The following is a 19,707-nucleotide window of genomic DNA, read 5'->3' as shown; positions in this document are numbered from 1 at the left end:
GTGTGTCTGTATTTACAGGAGATCTCGGGGAGTGTGTCAGTATTTACAGGGGGTCTTGGGGAGTGTGTCAGTGTTTACAAGGGGTCCCGGGGAGTGTGTCGGTATTTACAGGGGATCTGGGGAGTGTGTCAGTATTTACAGGGGGTCCCGGGGAGTGTATCCGTATTTACAGGGGGTCCCGGGGAGTGTGTCCGTATTTACAGGGGGTCCCGGGGAGTGTGTCAGTATTTACAGGGGGTCCCGGGGAGTGTGTCAGTATTTTCAGGGGGTCCCGGGGAGTGTGTCTGTATTTACAGGAGATCTCAGGGAGTGTGTCAGTATTTACAGAGGGTCTTGGGGAGTGTGTCAGTGTTTACAGGGGGTCCCGGGGAGTGTGTCAGTATTTACAGGGGGTCCCGGGGAGTGTGTCCGTATCTACAGGGGGTCCCGGGGAGTGTGTCAGTATTTACAGGGGATCTGCGGAGTGTGTCAGTATTTACAGGGGGATCCCGGGAAGTGTGTCTGTATTTACAGAGGTCCTGGGGAGTGTGTCTGTATTTACAGGGGGTCCCAGGGAGTTTGTCAGTATTTACAGTGGTCTCGGGGAGTGTGTCTGTATTTACAGGGGTCCCGGGGAGTGTGTCGGTATTTACAGGGGTCCCGGGCAGTGTGTCTGTATTTACAAGGTGTCCCGGGCAGTGTGTCTGTATTTACAGGGGGTCCCGGGGAGTGTGTCAGTATTTACAGGGGTCCCGGGGAGTGTGTCAGTATTTACAGCGGGTCCCGGGGAGTGCGTCAGTATTTACAGGGGGTCCCGGGGAGTGTGTCTGTATTTACAGGGGGTCCCGGGGAGTGTGTCTGTATTTACAGGAGATCTCGGGGAGTGTGTCAGTATTTACAGGGGGTCTTGGGGAGTGTGTCAGTGTTTACAGGGGTTCCCAGGGAGTGTGTCAGTATTTACAGGGGGTCCCGGGGAGTGTGTCGGTATTTACAGGGCTCCCGGGGAGTGTGTCTGTATTTACAGGGGGTCCTGGGGAGTGTGTCAGTATTTACAGGGGGTCCCGGAGAGTGTGTCAGTATTTACAGAGGTCCCGGGGAGTGTGTCTTTATTTACAGGGGGTCCCAGGGAGTGTGTCAGTATTTACAAGGGGTCCCGGGTAGTGTGTCGGTATTTACAGGGCTCCCGGGGAGTGTGTCTGTATTTACAAGGTGTCCCGGGGAGTGTGTCTGTACTTACAGGGGGTCCCGGGGAGTGTGTCTGTATTTACAGGGTCTCCTGGGGAGTGTGTCAGTATTTACAGGGGGTCCTGGGGAGTGTGTCAGTATTTACAGGGTGTCCCGGGGAGTGTGTCTGTATTTATAGGGGGTCCCGGGGAGTGTGTCAGTATTTACAGGGGGTCCTGGGGAGTGTATCAGTATTTACAGGGGTCCCGGGCAGTGTGTCAGTATTTACATGGGGTCCTGGGGAGTGTATCAGTATTTACAGGGTTCCCGGGCAGTGTGTCAGTATTTACAAGGGGTCCTGGGGAGTGTATCAGTATTTACAGGGGGTCCTGGGGAGTGTATCAGTATTTACAGAGGTCCCGGGGAGTGTGTCTGTATTTACAGGGGGTCCCGGGGAGTGTGTCTGTATTTACAGGGGGGTCCCGGGGAGTGTGTCAGTATTTACAGGGGGTCCCGGGGAGTGTGTCTGTATTTACAGGGGGTCCCGGGGAGTGTGTCAGTATTTACAGAGGTCCTGGGGAGTGTGTCAGTATTTACAGGGGGTCCTGGGCAGTGTCTGTATTTACAGGGGGTCCCGGGGAGTGTGTCCGTATTTACAGGGTGTCCTGGAGAGTGTCTGTATTTACAGGGGGTCCGGGGGAGCATGTCAGTATTTACAGGGGGTCATGGAGAGTGTCTCTATTTACAGGGGGTCCCGGGAAGTGTGTCAGTATTTACTGGGGGTCCTGGGGAGTGTGTCAGTATTTATAGGGGGTCCCGGGGAGTGTGTCAGTATTTACAGGGGTCCCGGGGAGTGTGTCTGTATTTACAGGGTCTCCCGTGGAGTGTGTCAGTATTTACTGGCGGTCCCGGGGAGTGTGTCTGTATTTACAGGAGATCTCGGGTAGTGTGTCAGTATTTACAGGCGGTCTTGGGGAGTGTGTCAGTGTTTACAGGGGGTCCCAGGGAATGTGTCAGTATTTACAGGGGGTCCCGGGGAGTGTGTCAGTATTTTCAGGGGGTCCCGGGGAGTGTGTCAGTATTTATAGGGGTCCCGGGGAGTGTGTCTGTATTTACAGGGGGTCCCGGGGAGTGTGTCAGTATTTACAGGGGTCCCGGGGAGTGTGTCTGTATTTACAGGGGGGTCCTGTGGAGTGTGTCAGTATTTACTGGGGGTCCCGGGGAGTGTGACTGTATTTACAGGAGATGTCGGGGAGTGTGTCAGTATTTACAGGGGGTCTTGGGGAGTGTGTCAGTGTTTGCAGGGGGTCCCAGGGAATGTGTCAGTATTTACAGGGGGTCCCGGGGAGTGTATTGGTATTTACAGGGCTCCCGGGGAGTGTGTCTGTATTTACAAGGTGTCCCGGGGAGTGTGTCTGTATTTACAGGGGGTCCCGGGGAGTGTGTCTGTATTTACAGGGGGTTTCGGGGTGTGTGTCATTATTTACAGAGGTCCCGGGGAGTGTGTCTGTATTTACAGGGGGTCCCGGAGAGTGTGTCAGTACTTACAAGGGGTCCCGGGGAGTGTCTCAGTATTTACAGGGGATCATGGAGTGTGTATCAGTATTTACAGGGGGTCCCGGGGAGTGTCTCAGTATTTTCAGGGGGTCCCAGGGAGTGTGTCTGTATTTACAGGGGGTCCCGGGGAGTGTGTCTGTATTTACAGGGGGTCCCGGGGATTGTGTCAGTATTTACAGGGGGTTCCGGGGAGTGTGTCAGTATTTACAGGGGGTCCCGGGGAGTGTGTCGGTATTTACAGGGGTCCCGGGGAGCGTGTCTGTATTTACAAGGTGTCCCGGGGAGTGTGTCTGTATTTACAGGGGGTCCCGGGGAGTGTGTCAGTATTTACTGGGGGTCCCGGGGAGTGTGTCTGTATTTACAGGAGATCTCGGGGAGTGTGTCAGTATTTACTGGGGGTCCCGGGGAGTGTGTCTGTATTTACAGGAGATCTCGGGGAGTGTGTCAGTATTTACAGGGGGTCTTGGGGAGTGTGTCAGTGTTTACAGGGGTTCCCAGGGAGTGTGTCAGTATTTACAGGGGGTCCCGGGGAGTGTGTCGGTATTTACAGGGCTTCCGGGGAGTGTGTCTGTATTTACAAGGTGTCCCGGGGAGTGTGTCTGTACTTACAGGGGGTCCCGGGGAGTGTGTCTGTATTTACAGGGGGTCCTGAGGAGTGTGTCGGTATTTACAGGGGGTCCCGGAGAGTGTGTCGGTATTTACAGGGCTCCCGGGGAGTGTGTCAGTATTTACAGGGGGTCCCGGGGAGTGTGTCAGTATTTACAGGGGGTCCCGGGGAGTGTGTCTGTATTTACAGGAGATCTCAGGGAGTGTGTCAGTATTTACAGAGGGTCTTGGGGAGTGTGTCAGTGTTTACAGGGGGTCCCGGGGAGTGTGTCAGTATTTACGGGGGTCCCGGGGAGTGTGTCAGTATTTACAGGGTGTCCCGGGGAGTGTGTCAGTATTTACAGGGGGTCCCGGGGAGTGTGTCAATATTTACAGGGGGTCCCGGGGAGTATGTCGGTATTTACAGGGGATCTGGGGAGTGTGTCAGTATTTACAGGGGGTCCCGGGGAGTGTATCCGTATTTACAGGGGGTCCCGGGGAGTGTGTCCGTATTTACAGGGGGTCCCGGGGAGTGTGTCAGTATTTACAGGGGGTCCCGGGGAGTGTGTCCGTATCTACAGGGGGTCCCGGGGAGTGTGTCAGTATTTACAGGTGATCTGCGGAGTGTGTCAGTATTTACAGGGGGATTCCGGGAAGTGTGTCAGTATTTACAGGGGGTCCCGGGGAGTGTGTCTGTATTTACAGGAGATCTCAGGGAGTGTGTCAGTATTTACAGAGGGTCTTGGGGAGTGTGTCAGTGTTTACAGGGGGTCCCGGGGAGTGTGTCAGTATTTACGGGGGTCCCGGGGAGTGTGTCTGTATTTACAGGGGGTCCCAGGGAGTTTGTCAGTATTTACAGGGGTCTCGGGGAGTGTGTCTGTATTTACAGGGGTCCCGGGGAGTGTGTCGGTATTTACAGGGGTCCCGGGCAGTGTATCTGTATTTACAGGGGTCCCGGGGAGTGTGTCGGTATTTACTGGGGTCCCGGGCAGTGTGTCTGTATTTACAAGGTGTCCCGGGCAGTGTGTCTGTATTTACAGGGGGTCCCGGGGAGTGTGTCAGTATTTACAGGGGTCCCGGGGAGTGTGTCTGTATTTACAGGGGGACCCGGGGAGTGCGTCAGTATTTACAGGGGGTCCTGGGGAGTGTGTCAGTATTTACAGGGGGGTCCCATGGAGTGTGTCAGTATTTACAGGGGTTCCGGGGAGTGTGTCAGCATTTACAGGGGGTCCCGGGGAGTGCGCGGGTACATGCAAGTGGTTATTTTCACAAGTGATTTTGATTCAGGCTCTCATTGCACAGGAGGTAAATTAAGCCGAAAGTCCCAAACCACACGTATCTGTCCTTCAGCTACTTGTTTCCTGAACCATCTCCAATCACTGCTTCCGCCATGGAACAGCACCGAGCTCCCCTTGTCTCTGTGTGTTGATTCTTGCTGTTTTTTCTTTATTTTCTATGTGATTTCTACCGGCCCGGGATGCTCCTACAACCATTTCCCTGTACCTGTCCCTGACCGTACCTGTGCCCATGGCAATGAACTTCACTCAACTGAAAGCTCCCTCTGCTAAATCCCATCGTACACTCCCACCTCCTACCCCTTCCCTCACTCTTACTGCTCCCCTTTTTTATCTCCCCTCTCCCTCCCTCCCTTCCTCTGTCTACCCCTCTCCTCCCATTACCCATCCTCCTCCTCCTTCCCTTCCCCACTCCCTCTCCCACACTCCTCTCCTACTCTCCCCCTCACACACCCGTGCACACCCACCTACACATCCACACTCTCACACACACCCAGACACACACACACACACACTCACACACACACACACACACACACACACACACTCTCTCACACACACCCTCACACACACCCTCACACACTCTCTCACACACACGCACACACATACACACACACACTCACACACACGCACACACATACACACACGCACACACACATACACACACTCTCACACACACCCTCACACACCCCCCCCACACACACACACACACTCTCACACACACTCACACACACACAGAGTCACACAGCTGTGTGGACTACTCTGCTCTGAAGCTGTTAAGATGATTTCGAGATGAGTTTGCTGCTTGTTCTCACACCTCCTCACATTTCGCTTGTCGCTCCACTGGCCTGTATGTCTAAACACCTGGCCAGGCAACTTGGAAACCTGCATCAATCTCTCCCACTCCCTCCCCCTCCCACCTTCCCTCCCTCTCTCCCTCCTCTCTCCTCTCTCCCTCCTCTCTCCTCTCTCCCCGTCCCCCTCCCTCTCCTCTCCACCTCCTTCTCCCACTCCCCGCCCTCCTTCTCCCACTCCCCACCCTCCTCTCTGCCCTCTCCCTTCTCTCTCCCCACTCGCTTCCCTCTTCTCCCATTTCCCTCCCCTCCCTTTCCCATTCCTCTCCCTCTCCCACACACTCTTTTCCCTGACCTACTCCCCTCCCTCTCCCCTCCACCTTCCCTTCTCCCCCTGCCATTCTCTTTCCCTTTCTCCCTCTCTCCTCCTCTCTACCCCTCTCTCTCCCTTACCTCACTCACCTCTTCCCCTCTCTCTTCTTTCTCCTCTCCATCTTTCCATTTTGACCCCTCTCTCCCCTCTCTCTTTCTACTTCCATTTCTGTCCCCATTCCCTGTCTCTCTTTCTTCCTCTGTTCCCCTCCCTTTCTGTCCCTCTTTCTCTCTCACCTCTCCCTCCCTCCCTCCCACTCCATCTCTCTCCCTCCCCATCCCTCCCTCCCTCCCTCCATCTGTTTTTCTGACCCCTCCCAGTCTCTCTCCCCTCCTGCTCTCTCCATTTTGCTCCCTCTCTCTCTTTCCCTCTATCATATTGCTCCACATTCCCTGTCTCTCCATCTCTCTCTCACCGTTCATCTCTCTCCTCTCTCTCTCCCTCCCTCCCTCCCTCCCCAGCCTCCTGAGTATTTCCCTAACGTGCCACAGGGTGCCAGGGCATTTCTCACACCTCAAGATCAGGCACAAGGTATGCTGAGACAGCCGATCGTCTTAAGCCACTTTCCCTCCCTCCCTCCCCTCCCCTCTACACCCGCAGAGAAATTATTTTTTCCCTACTAGCTGTCACTCGATCTACAGCAGCTGAGGGGTGGGTGGGGGGGATGTCAGCGGGGGCAGAGAGAAGGACGGGGGGTGTGTCCTCTCCTTGTATGGCAAAGAGAGCACTTGCCCAGGTTCCCAGATGCTCAGAGGGAGGTGACACAGATTCCCTGGTGCAGAGAGATGTTGGCCCACCCCTCTCACACCCACGTGACAGAGATCTCCATCCCACCTCTAACACACTGCCCCCTCCCACCCAACCCTCTCGTTTCCTCCACTTCCTCGCCCTTTAAGCTCAGCAGCCCGACCCAGAAGGAGCCAGTTCTCGCGGATCGCTCTCCCAGCGAGCAACAGCACCCCCCCTCTCCCGAGCCGATTCTGCCTCCCCCCTCCTGCCCCCTCTCCGCCTCAGAGAGCCTCTCCGTCTGTTTCTCTCTCTTCCCCCTCCACACCCCCATCTCAAAGGAGCTCTCCCCACACCTCTCAGTCTCTCTCTCTTGTCCCCTTCCGCCCCACCCCCCCCACCACCATGGAGAACGGACACATGAAGACCGTCGAGGAGTGTGTCGTTTATTTCGGGGTCCACGAGTTGACCGGCCTCAGCCCAGAACAAGTCAAGAAGAATTTCGACAAGTATGGCCCCAACGGTAAGAGAGAGATCGCAGGAGAGTGGTGGGTGGTGGTGGTTTGCAGAGTCGTCTCGGATTCAGGAAGGGGGGGTTTGGGGTTGGGGTGGGGGTAAACAGCCGGCAAGAGGCTGCAGGCCAGCTTGCCCAGGAGAGCAGCAAGGACAATGCAGAAGGGTGGGGGGGGGGGTGTTGCTGCAGTGATACCTGCTAACCTCTCTCTCTCTCTCTCTGTCTCCCTCTGTCCTTCGCCTTATCCCTACCATGGACCGACAGAGCTGCCCGCCGAGGAAGGTAAGCTCGTTCACCTCCTTGTTCTCTCCCTCCCTCCTTCCCTTCCCACCCCCCTCTGTCTCTTGTCCCCTTCCTTGCCTCTCTCCATTTCACAATTCCCTTCTTGCTTTCCTCTTCCCCTTCCCCTCTCCCCTTTGACTCTCTCTTGCCTTCACACATGCGCTCTCCTCCTGTCTCCGTCTGTCCTGCCTTGCCCTCTCTCGCTTTCCCCCAATCTTCTGACCCCCCTCTCCCCCCCTCTCCCCCCCTCCAACCTTTCCTCCTCGCTTTCTCTCCTCCCCACTTCCCCTGACCTGTACACGTCTAACAACAGCCCCATCTCCTTTCAGGCAAAACACTGTGGCAGCTGGTGATCGAGCAGTTCGAGGACCTTTTGGTCAGGATCCTGCTCCTGGCAGCTTGTATCTCCTTTGTAAGTACAGAGTCCGCCAGTAAATCACAGTTATTCACATCACCTCCTCAATTGTACACACTCCTTCCCATCTCCGTGACCCCCTCCCTCCATTACACCCTTTCCTGTCTCAGTAAACCCTTCCCCGCCTTCATGGCCTCTCCCTCCCTATATCCTTCCTGGTCTCAGTGACCCCCTCCTTTCACTACACACCTCTCCGTCTCAGTCACCTCCTATAGTCCTCCCTACCTCTCTAACCCACTTCCAGCCCTCCAGATCCCTGTGTTCCTTACCCCAAACGCCTGCTTGATCCAACATGCCTTCAGCTGTCAAGACCCTCCCTCCCCTCCCTGCCCTGTCCCGTCCCTTCCCCTCCCTTCTTGAAGACGCACTTAAACTTGACCTGAACCTTCAGGCTTAAAGTCACCTGTTGCCAAGATCTTCTTACCAAAGGCAGTATCAAGTTTGTGCTGTTAGAGCGCTTGCATGCATTTTCCAGGGTACTGGGTGTTGTCTGTAATGCCTGGCACGCGTGTGTGTGTCTGCATCTGTGTGATATTCTGAGTGTGCGAGTGTGTGTGTGTCTGCATCTGTGTGATATTCTGACTGTGCGAGCGTGTGTGTGTCTGCATCTGTGTGATATTCTGAGTGTGCGAGTGTGTGTGTGTCTGCATCTGTGTGATATTCTGAGTGTGCGAGTGTGTGTCTGCATCTGTGTGATATTCTGAGTGTGCAAGTGTGTGTGTGTCTGCATCTGTGTGATATTCTCAGTGTGCGAGTGTGTGTGTGTCTGCATCTGTGTGATATTCTCAGTGTGCGAGTGTGTGTGTGTCTGCATCTGTGTGATATTCTCAGTGTGCGAGTGTGTGTGTGTCTGCATCTGTGTGATATTCTGAGTGTGCGAGCGTGTGTGTGTCTGCATCTGTGTGATATTCTGAGTGTGCAGTGTGTGTGTGTCTGCATCTGTGTGATATTCTGAGTGTGCGTGTGTGTGTGTCTGCATCTGTGTGATATTCTGAGTGTGCGAGTGTGTGACTGCATCTGTGTGATATTTTGAGTGTGCGAGCGTATGTGTGTCTGCATCTGTGTGATATTCTGAGTGTGCGAGCGTGTGTGTGTCTGCATCTGTGTGATATTCTGAGTGTGCGTGTGTGTGTGTCTGCATCTGTGTGATATTCTGAGTGTGCGAGTGTGTGTGTGTCTGCATCTGTGTGATATTCTGAGTGTGCGAGTGTGTGTCTGCATCTGTGTGATATTTTGAGTGTGCGAGCGTATGTGTGTCTGCATCTGTGTGATATTCTGAGTGTGCGAGCGTGTGTCTGCATCTGTGTGATATTCTGAGTGTGCGAGTGTGTGTGTCTGCATCTGTGTGATATTCTGAGTGTGCGAGTGTGTGTGTCTGCATCTGTGTGATATTCTGAGTGTGCGAGTGTGTGTGTGTCTGCATCTGTGTGATATTCTGAGTGTGCGAGTGTGTGTCTGCATCTGTGTGATATTTTGAGTGTGCGAGCGTATGTGTGTGCATCTGTGTGATATTCTGAGTGTGCGAGCGTGTGTGTGTCTGCATCTGTGTGATATTCTGAGTGTGCGAGCGTGTGTGTGTCTGCATCTGTGTGATATTCTGAGTGTGCGAGTGTGTGTGTCTGCATCTGTGTGATATTCTGAGTGTGCGCGTGTGTGTGTCTGCATCTGTGTGATATTCTGAGTGTGCGAGCGTGTGTGTGTCTGCATCTGTGTGATATTCTGAGTGTGCGAGTGTGTGTCTGCATCTGTGTGATATTCTGAGTGTGCGAGTGTGTGTGTCTGCATCTGTGTGATATTCTGAGTGTGCGAGTGTGTGTGTCTGCATCTGTGTGATATTCTGAGTGTGCGCGTGTGTGTGTCTGCATCTGTATGATATTCTGAGTGTACGCGTGTGTGTGTCTGCATCTGTGTGATATTCTGAGTGTGCGAGCGTGTGTGTGTCTGCATCTGTATGATATTCTGAGTGTGCGAGCGTGTGTGTGTCTGCATCTGTGTGATATTCTGAGTGTGCGAGCGTGTGTGTGTCTGCATCTGTGTGATATTCTGAGTGTGCGAGTGTGTGTCTGCATCTGTGTGATATTCTGAGTGTGCGAGTGTGTGTGTCTGCATCTGTGTGATATTCTGAGTGTGCGAGCGTGTGTGTGTCTGCATCTGTATGATATTCTGAGTGTGCGAGCGTGTGTGTGTCTGCATCTGTGTGATATTCTGAGTGTGCGAGCGTGTGTGTGTCTGCATCTGTGTGATATTCTGAGTGTGCGAGTGTGTGTCTGCATCTGTGTGATATTCTGAGTGTGCGAGTGTGTGTGTCTGCATCTGTGTGATATTCTGAGTGTGCGAGTGTGTGTGTGTCTGCATCTGTGTGATATTCTCAGTGTGCGAGTGTGTGTGTCTGCATCTGTGTGATATTCTGAGTGTGCAAGTGTGTGTGTCTGCATCTGTGTGATATTCTGAGTGTGCGAGTGTGTGTCTGCATCTGTGTGATATTTTGAGTGTGCGAGCGTGTGTGTGTCTGCATCTGTGTGATATTCTGAGTGTGCGAGTGTGTGTGTGTCTGCATCTGTGTGATATTCTGAGTGTGCGAGCGTGTGTGTGCATCTGTGTGATATTCTCAGTGTGCGTGTGTGTCTGCATCTGTGTGATATTCTGAGTGTGCTAGCGTGTGTGTGTCTGCATCTGTGTGATATTCTGAGTGTGCGTGTGTGTGTCTCAATCTCAGTGTTTGTGTGTGCATGTGTGAATTTGAGTATGTGCGAGTGAGTGTGTGTAAATGAGTGTGTGTGAGTTTGTGTGTGTGTGCGTGTATACATCTGTGTGCTGCACGATGCGTCCGCTAGAGTTACAGACCAGTACGGATTCAGGTCCTTTGGCCCAGCTGAGCCAGTTCCATATGTTTGGCCCATGTCCCTCTAAACCTTTAATATCCATGGATCTGCCTGAGTGTCTTTTCAATGTCGTTAATGTCCCTGCCTCAATTTCATCCTCTGGCAGCTTGTTCCATATATGACCACTATATGGGTGAAGAAGTTGCCCTTGGGTCCTAATTAAATCTTCTTCCTCTCTCCTTAAATATATACCCACTAGTTCTTGATTCCCCAACCAAGGAGAAAGACTGTCTGTGCCCCTCAAGATTTTATTGACCTCTGTAAGGTCACCCCTCAGTCTCCTACACTTCAAGCAATAGAACCCCAACCTGCCCAACTGCAGCTGTAACTCAGTGCCCCGAGCCCCAGCAACATTGTCGTAAACTTCTCAGCACTCTTTCCAGCTCAATGGCATCTTTGCTACAGCAGGGCGACCAAAGTCAAACACAATACTCCCAGTGCAACCTCACCAGCATCTTGTACAACTGCTACATGACGTCCCAACTCCTGTACTCAGTGCCCTGACTGATGAAGGCCAAGGCACCAAACGCCTTCATCACCGCCCTGTCTCCTCGTGATCGCACTTTGAACCATGTACTGTACTCGTACGCCTCGGTGCCTCCGTTCTACAACACTGCCCAGGGTCCTGCCTTGAGTTGCCTTCCCAAGCCATGTTGCATGCCAGAGAACTCAGCAGGCTTAGTTGATCCTACGACATTCCCTCAATAGTGTTGCTCTATCTCACAAACAGATATTGGCAATTCAGAAGGTTAAAGGTTTTGGAAGGCAGCGAGTGTTGTTTCATATGAGGGGTGTATGGAGCACACAGAGCTCACTGTGAAAGTCCTGCCTTGGGTTGCCTTCTCAGAGGGTTTAGGCTGCAGTTGAGAGGTGTATGGGGGATGGGATCATGCCACTGGGACCTGGTGGGACAAAAACACCCCCAAGAAAGAGAGAGAGTGGGTGGGGGGGAGAGACTTTGAGGGAGGGAGAGAGAGACTGGGAATGTGTATAAGAGAGAGAGACAGACTGACAGAGAGAATGAGAGCAAGAGAGACAGGGTGTGAACAGAGGGAGGATGGGAGGCAGAGACTGACAGAGAGAGAGAGAGAGACAGAGGTGGAGAGAAACAAACAGATAGAGACACAGAGACAGATAGTGAGAGAGACATTTGTGGCAGATGCCACTATAGCGATCAGCTGAAACAGAATAAAATAAAATTCTCAAGAAGGCTTTGTATTTGTGGTGGATGTGATATATAGGGACCAGCAGGAGGCACTGGATTAAGTTCCTCGCAGGAGCTGTGTGTGTGTGTGTGTGGGTGGGTGGGGAGGGGGGGGGTGGTTTGTGTAGTATAGGGACCAGCAGAAGACATTAAATATAGTTCCCCATGGGAGGCGTGTGTGTGTGTGTGTGGTTGTGTAGTACAGAGACCAGCAGAAGACACTGGATAAAGTTCCCCACAGGAGGGGTGTGTGTGTGTGTGTGTGTGTGTGTGGTTGTGTGGTACAGAGACCAGCAGAAGACACTGGATAAAGTTCCCCACAGGAGGTGTGTGTGTGGTTGTGTGGTACAGAGACCAGCAGAAGACACTGGATAAAGTTCCCCACAGAAGGCTTGTGGATGTGTATTATGGAGACCCGAAGAAGGCATTGGATAAAGTACCCTATGAGAGACTTTTCTTCAGTGTATGGACTGGTGTATTCACTTTACCTTTTAAGAAAAAGTTTGACCCAGCAGTCTCAGGGAAGGTGTTTATGCTTTGTAGAGATATCTGGCCTTAAGTGGGAAATCGCTGCTGGTTTTTCAGGTCACTCACCTCTCTCAGAGGGAGGGTGGGCAGAGGGGGAGGATGAGAACGCAGAGAAGTAAACAAGGCAGCTGCCCCTTGTCAATCAGCCGGTCTTCTGGAACCCAACACCTCAAGACGTCCGGGGTTAGTGTGAGATCTTAGACATCTCATCTAAATCGGGAGCTGGTTCCTTTGTCTGTGGCTTGGGAGGGGTGAAGAGCAAGGGAGAGCAGGGGAGAGAGAGAACGAGAGAGAGAGCAGGAGAAAGAGGGATTAGAAAAGCTGAAAAAGAGATGAAAAGACAGGGGAGAGGGAGGAGAAGAGTGGGCAGGGTCAGAGAGAGAGTGAGAGAGACAGAGGGAGTGGGAGTGGGAGAGAGCGAGGGTGGGAGTAAGAGGCAGAGAGAGACTGAGAGATCAGATGCGAGAGAGGGAGAGAAGGTGTGAGAGAGACGGAGTGAGAGGGTCAAAGAGAGAGATGGAAATGGCAAGAGGTGGGGAGACACAGAGATAAATCTATTGAGAGAAGTTTAAAAAGAGATAGAGAAACAGAGTAAGGGGAACATCAAATACTGCTCTGGAGCAGGCTACGTCTGTCTCGAACCTTCGTGCCAAATTTAACTAAGTCCCATCTCACTCCATTCCCTGTGTCCGGCTAACAGATTCATAAGCATCTCTTTTATATCTGCCTTCACCATCACCCCTGAAAGCACATTTCAGGCGGAGTGAGAGAGAGTGTGTGTGAGTGAGAGGGAGGGAGAACGTGTGTAACAGATGAAGTGAGAAAGTGTGAGTGTCTGAGTGTGTGAGAGAGATAGTTTGTGAGTGTGTGAGAGAGAGTCTGAGTGTGTGAGAGAGATAGTTTGTGAGTGTGTGTGAGAGAGTTTCTGAGTGTGTGAGAGAGTGTCTGAGTGTGTGAAAGAGTCTGAGTGTGTGAGAGTGTCTGAGTGTGTGAGAGAGTCTGAGTGTGTAAGAGAGTGTCTGAGAGTGTGTGTGTCTGATTGTGTGTGTGTGAGAGTCTGAGTGTGTGAGACAGTTTGTGAGTGTGTGTGAGAGTGTCTGATTGTGTGTGTGAGAGAGAGAGTGTGTTACAGAAGTGAGAGAGAGTGTATGAGAAAGAAACAGTGTAAGAGAGACTCTGTGAGAGTGCTAGGCATGGGAAGAGTGGACAGTGAGCAACTTTCCCCGGGGTGGAACTGTCTAATACAGGAGCAGATAATTTTAGGTAATTGGTGTAATAAGGGGGAGGTCAGAGGAAGGGTACCTTTACACAGAGAGTGGCAAGTGCGTGGAATGCGCTGACGAGGGTCGTGGAGCAGGCGGATACATTAGAGACATTTGAGAGACACTTAGACACATGGATGAAAAAAAAATGGAGAGTTATTGGGAGGGAAGGGTTAAATTGATCGCACTATAGGTTAAAGTGTCAGTGCCACATCTTTGGCTGAAGAGGCTGCACTGTTCTGTGTGCTATGAGAGAGAAAGAGAGAGACAGAGAAGAGCAAGGGATAGATGGAAAAAGAGTGAGAGAAGGAATGTTGGGAGCCATAATATGAAGGATGGAAGGGAGAAATGGGGTGTATCTTCACCACTGAACTCAGCTGTCAAAGGCAATGACTCACCACACCTCACACTCCCTCCTGGCACAGAGATAGTGCTGTTAATGTTAGCTTGACGAACAATGATTACTGTATGACAGAATGGTGAGGAGACAGCTTTGCTCAGTATCTGACCCCAGGAGTGTGTGATGGGACGGTGTGGAGGGAGTTTCACTCTGTATCTGACCCCAGGAGTGTGTGATGGGACGGTGTGGAGGGAGCTTCACTCTGTGCCTGACCCCGGGAGTGTGCGATGGGACGGTGTGGAGGGAGATTCACTCTGTGCCTGACCCCGGGAGTGCGTGATGGGACGGTGTGGAGGGAGATTCACTCTGTGTCTGACCCCGGGAGTGCGTGATGGGACGGTGTGGAGGGAGATTCACTCTGTGTCTGACCCCGGGAGTGCGTGATGGGACGGTGTGGAGGGAGATTCACTCTGTGTCTGACCCCGGGAGTGTGTGATGGGACGGTGTGGAGGGAGATTCACTCTGTGTCTGACCCCGGGAGTGTGTGATGGGACGGTGTGGAGGGAGATTCACTCTGTGTCTGACCCCGGGAGTGTGTGATGGGACGGTGTGGAGGGAGATTCACCCTGTGTCTGACCCCGGGAGTGTGTGATGGGACGGTGCGGAGGGAGATTCACCCTGTGTCTGACCCCGGGAGTGTGTGATGGGACGGTGCGGAGGGAGATTCACTCTGTGTCTGACCCCGGGAGTGTGTGATGGGACGGTGTGGAGGGAGATTCACTCTGTGTCTGACCCCGGGCGTGTGTGATGGGACGGTGTGGAGGGAGATTCACTCTGTGTCTGACCCCGGGAGTGTGTGATGGGACGGTGTGGAGGGAGATTCACCCTCCCATGGTGCTCCCTCCCCACCAACCTTCCTTGTAGCCAGTGTCTGTGAAAACACTGCTGAGTGCAGCAATGTTCCTGAGGGAAGTTTTCCGTCTTGGCGGTGACCTTTCAGAGTCAGAATTCTCCGCACTGCCTGGGGGATCTAAAGTTACCCGTCCAGGCTCTTGATTTCCCCAGGTCCTGGCACCTTGCTTGAATTCCAGTGTACTCCTTGTTCGAAGGGAGGGCGATTGGGGGGTAGGAGAGAGGAGAGAGGAGGGAGGAGGGAGGGGAAGGAACAGCTGCGAAGGAAGTCACCAAGGCAGCTGAGAGCTCAGGCTTGTATGGGGAGACTTACCAAATAGAGTTTGTCAAACAGGCTGGAGGGGAGGAATCTAAAGAATGTTTGGCATCTGGGGAGAGAGAGAAGGAGACAGGGTTAGAGATGAAGAGAAAGGGAAAGACAGGAGAGAGATGGAGAGAGGAGAATAGTGAGAGACAGAAGGGAGAATGTGGGAGAAAGGGGACGTGTGAGGGGGAGGAGGGAGGGGAAGAAGGGAGAGTGGTGGGGATAAAGGAGGAGAAAGTGTGCAGAGAATTGGGGGCAGAGAGGGGTGAGGGAGAGAGAAAGAGAGGAGAAAGGGAGATTCAGAAGGAGAGGAAGAGACAGGCAGGAAGAAGAGAGGGACAGAAACAGGCAGACAGCAGTTTGGAAAAAGACAGGTGCAGAGGAAGGACCATTACATATGGATGGAGACATGAACAGAGAGGGACAGAGACAGGCAGACAGAGGGTGGGGTGGCTGTTCCAGTCAGAGAGATGAAGGATTATGGCCTGTAGGATAGACCTCTTAACCTACTTCTAGAATAATCGAACCCTTCCCTCCGACACACCCTCCATTCTTTTTTCATCCATGTGCCTAAGAGTCTCTTAAATGCCCCTAAAGTATCTGCCTGGCAGTATACTCCACACACCCACCACCCTTTATGTGAAAATAAACACCTAAACTTTCCTTCAGTCACTTTAAAATTATGCCCCCTTGTGTTCGTTATTTCCACCCAAGGAAGAATGGTCTTTGGCTGGTCACTCTGTCTATGCCTCTTATCACCTTATATGTCATCTCACATCCTCCTTTGCCGCAAAGAGAAAGCCCTGGTGTGCTGAACCTGTTCTCATTAGCACATGCTCCCTAATCATGGCAGCATTCTGGTGAATCTCCTCCGTGCTCTCTCTAAAGCTTCCACATCCTTCCTGTAATGAGGCGACCAGAATTGAACACAATATTCCAAGTGTGGTACAAACCGCATTTTATAGAGCTGCAACATCACCTTGTGGCTCTTGAACTCAGTCACCCGACTAGCGAAGGCCAACACACCATATGCCTCTTCTTAACAACCCTCTCAACGTGCATGTCAACTCTGAGGGATCTGCAGATGTGGGTCCCAACACTGCTGCATCCTGCCAGTAATCCTGTCCTCTGCCTTCAAGTTCGACCTTCCACAGTGAATGACATCACATTTCTCCAGATTATTGTTGAATTCCAACCACTCACCAGGGAGAAAGAAAAAATCTCCTCTCACCCTGCTCCTGTCCCTCTGTCTAAAATGGACCACCTTTGTCCCCACTCCCCATTCTCCCTTCCCTGACTGGACCACCAAACCCGTTCCAAGTAGAGGTCTGGTAAAACTCACTCTGGAACGGCTCCCTCACCTCAGTTGGGAGACCGGGAATATCCATGAAATGTGGTCCCGCCTCCACCCGTCTATAACCTCACTATTTCTGTGTTCAGTCCTACACAGTTCACCAAGAATATACCATTTGTCTTCCCAGTTACTTGCGTATGCGCATACTAACTCCTCTGAGCGACCATGTGTAATTAAACACGGAGTGACCACAGAACAATTAAACTCTAAGTGAGCCCTATAGCAATTATCTGTGGCACCGCGGTATCATAGCAGTTAGTGCCACGCTATTAGAGATTGGGGCCAGGGTCTGGAGTTAAACTCCGGCGTCCTCTGTAGGAACGTTTTTCTCGTTTGCGCATGGGTTTGCTCTGGGCGCTCCAGCTTCCTCCCACAGTCCAAAGATGTATCGGTTAGTAGTTGAATTGGTCATTGTAAATTGTCCTGTGATTAGGCGAGGGTTAAATCGGTGGGATGCTGGGTGGTGTGGCTCGTTGGGCCAGAGGGCCTGTTCCACAGGAAATAAATAATGATTGAACTCTGAGAGAGCACTGCAGGAAGGGCATCGAGGAGGGAGAGATCGATTGCTCTGACTGATATTTACTGGTCCTTCGGAATTCTCATTCAGTGTTCGTTTCTCCACCCACAGGTCCTGGCGTGGTTTGAGGAGGGAGAGGAGACAATCACAGCTTTCGTCGAACCCTTCGTAATCCTGCTGATTCTCATTGCCAATGCAATAGTCGGAGTGTGGCAGGTAAAGACTGGTGCGATTTGGCGAGGGGCAACGAATGAAGGGATTTTCCACTGTCCCATTCCTCGCCATCGTATCTATCCCAACTCTGCCAAGTGTTACCTATGCACTCAGATTCTGACAAATTCCCAACCATTCCCCATCCTAATGAATCCCAGTATCCCTGTCCCAATATTTTCCACCCCATCCCAACTGGAAACACCCTATCCCTATCCCAATAACTCCCACCCTTTCCCACCTCAGACCTAGTATCTCCACATCCCAATATCATTCTCTCATCCTGAACTAGGAACAGCCTCTCTTCATCCCAATGTCTCCCTTCTTGTCCCTACATGGAGAATCTTTCCATCCCAATGTCTACCACCCCATCCCAACTGAGAACAGCCTCTCTCCATCCCAATGTCTCCCTTCTTGTCCCTACATGGAGAATCTCTCCATCCTAATGTCTACCACCCCATCCCAACTGAGAACAGCCTCTCTCCATCCCAACATCTCCACATCCCAACTGGAAACTGCTTCTGTCCATCCCAATATGTTCCACCCTGTTCCAACAAGAAGAATCTCCTGCCATCTACCACCTCATCCCAACTGTGACTAAACTCTCAATACTTCTTACCCTATCCCAATTGAATGAACCCCATCCCAATATTTCCCACTATGACACTACTGGGATTGAACCATACCTATCCCAATATCTCCCCTACCCTGTCCCAACTGGGACTAACTTCTTGTCATCTCAATATCACCCATCCCAACCTAACTGGGAGTGACCTCTCCTCATCCCAATGTCTCCCACCCCGTCCCAACTATCCAAACTGGGTTCAACCTTTCCCCTTCACTATATCTCTCACCCTGTCCCAACTGGAGTCATCCATTCTCTATCCATTCTTCCCAACTGGGACTGCCTCATCCACATTCTAATATCTCTCTATTCCAATATCTCCAGCTTGTCCTAAGTAGGTACAATCTCTCCTCATCCCAATATCTCTTTCCACGTCCCAAAATCTGCCACACCGTCCCAACTGAGACTAGACCATCCCCATTCCAATATGCCCCACCCTGTGCCATATGAGACTAACCATTCCCTATTCCAAAATCCACCACACCTTTCCAAATGAGCTAACCCTTCCCAATTCCAATATCTCCCACCCTGTCCCCGACTCTTGCCTACATCCTTGCCCTATCATTCTGCCTGCCTACCTCTGGCCCTGACCCATCACTCGGATCTCCCTCTACCCCAGGAGAAGAACGCGGAGGATGCCATCGAGGCTCTGAAGGAGTATGAGCCGGAGATGGGGAAGGTCTATCGGACAGACAAAAAGCTTGTCCAGAGGATCAAGGCTCGGGAGATCGTCCCTGGGGACATTGTGGAGGTAGCAGGTGAGCCGGACCGTCAGGGGGGTCTTCCTGGGGACATTGTGGAGGTAGGTGAGCAGGACCGTCAGGGGGGTCTTCCTGGGGACATTGTGGAGGCAGGTGAGCCGGACCGTCAGGGGGGTCTCCCTGGGGACATTGTGGAGGCAGGTGAGCAGGACCGTCAGGGGGGTCTCCCTGGGGACATTGTGGAGGCAGGTGAGCCGGACAGTCAGGGGGGTCTCCCTGGGGACATTGTGGAGGTAGGTGAGCAGGACAGTCAGGGGAGTCTTCCTAGGGACATTGTGGAGGTAGGTGAGCAGGACAGTCAGGGGGGTCTCCCTGGGGACATTGTGGAGGTAGCAGGTGAGCCGGATAGTCAGGGGGGTCTCCCTGGGGTCATTGTGGAGGTAGGTGAGCAGGACAGTCAGGGGAGTCTTCCTGGGGACATTGTGGAGGTAGGTGAGCAGGACAGTCAGGGGAGTCTCCCTGGGGACATTGTGGAGGTAGGTGAGCAGGACAGTCAGGGGAGTCTCCCTGGATGAGGTGAGTTCATGTACGCAACATCCACCATGCTGGCTGACCCCAGCTACAAGTCAGGAACGTGATGATGCAGGAAGGAGTGTAGGAGAGGGTGGGGTGACAGAGACAGGGAGGGGTGTGGGAGAGGGAGAGGTGGCAGAGACAGGGAGGGGTGTAGGAGAGGGTGGGGTGACAGAGACAGGAAGGGGTGTAGGAGAGGGAGGGGTGGCAGAGACAGGGTGGGGTGTAGGGGAGGGAGGGGTGACAGAGACAGGGAGGGATGTAGGAGAGGGTGGGGTGATGATACAGAAAGGGGTGTAGGAGAGGGGTGACAGGGAGGGATGTAGGAGAGGGTGGGGTGATGATACGGAAAGGGGTGTAGGAGAGGGGTGACAGAGACAGGGAGGAGTGTAGGAGAGGGAGGGGTGACAGAGACAGGGTGGGGTGTAGGGGAGGGAGGGGTGACAGAGACAGGGTGGGGTGTAGGGGAGGGAGGGGTGACAGAGACAGGGAGGGATGTAGGAGAGGGAGGGGTGACAGAGACAGGGTGGGGTGTAGGGGAGGGAGGGGTGACAGAGACAGGGAGGGATGTAGGAGAGGGTGGGGTGATGATACAGAAAGGGGTGTAGGAG

The 19,707-nt window shown here is 52.7% G+C and overlaps 1 protein-coding gene across 1 annotated transcript; it reads left to right on the top strand.

Moving 5' to 3' along the window:
• Positions 1 to 6,517: 6,517 nt before the first annotated feature.
• Positions 6,518 to 19,181, top strand: LOC140205353 (sarcoplasmic/endoplasmic reticulum calcium ATPase 1-like). The gene is made up of 6 exons (XM_072272948.1): positions 6,518 to 6,996; positions 7,252 to 7,269; positions 7,599 to 7,681; positions 17,099 to 17,203; positions 18,442 to 18,816; positions 19,143 to 19,181. The coding sequence occupies exons 1-6, from the start codon at positions 6,879 to 6,881 to the stop codon at positions 19,179 to 19,181; spliced, it is 738 nt and encodes a 245-aa protein (XP_072129049.1). The 5' UTR covers positions 6,518 to 6,878.
• Positions 19,182 to 19,707: the final 526 nt, after the last annotated feature.

The sequence above is a fragment of the Mobula birostris genome, chromosome 11, assembly GCF_030028105.1.
Source record: "Mobula birostris isolate sMobBir1 chromosome 11, sMobBir1.hap1, whole genome shotgun sequence".
Classification (NCBI taxonomy): Eukaryota; Metazoa; Chordata; class Chondrichthyes; order Myliobatiformes; family Myliobatidae; genus Mobula; species Mobula birostris.
Note: the sequence above shows the minus strand (reverse complement) of the source record. Positions and strands in the feature narration are given on the sequence as shown.

Bases quoted from the DNA above. Each gene is read 5' to 3' on its own strand.
- LOC140205353 (XM_072272948.1), top strand. From the start codon at position 6,879: ATGGAGAACGGACACATGAAGACCGTCGAGGAGTGTGTCGTTTATTTC. The intron at 17,204-18,441 runs GTAAAGACTGGT...CCTCTACCCCAG, and splicing joins CAATAGTCGGAGTGTGGCAG to GAGAAGAACGCGGAGGATGC. The intron at 18,817-19,142 runs GTAGGTGAGCAG...GGCTGACCCCAG, and splicing joins TCCCTGGGGACATTGTGGAG to CTACAAGTCAGGAACGTGAT.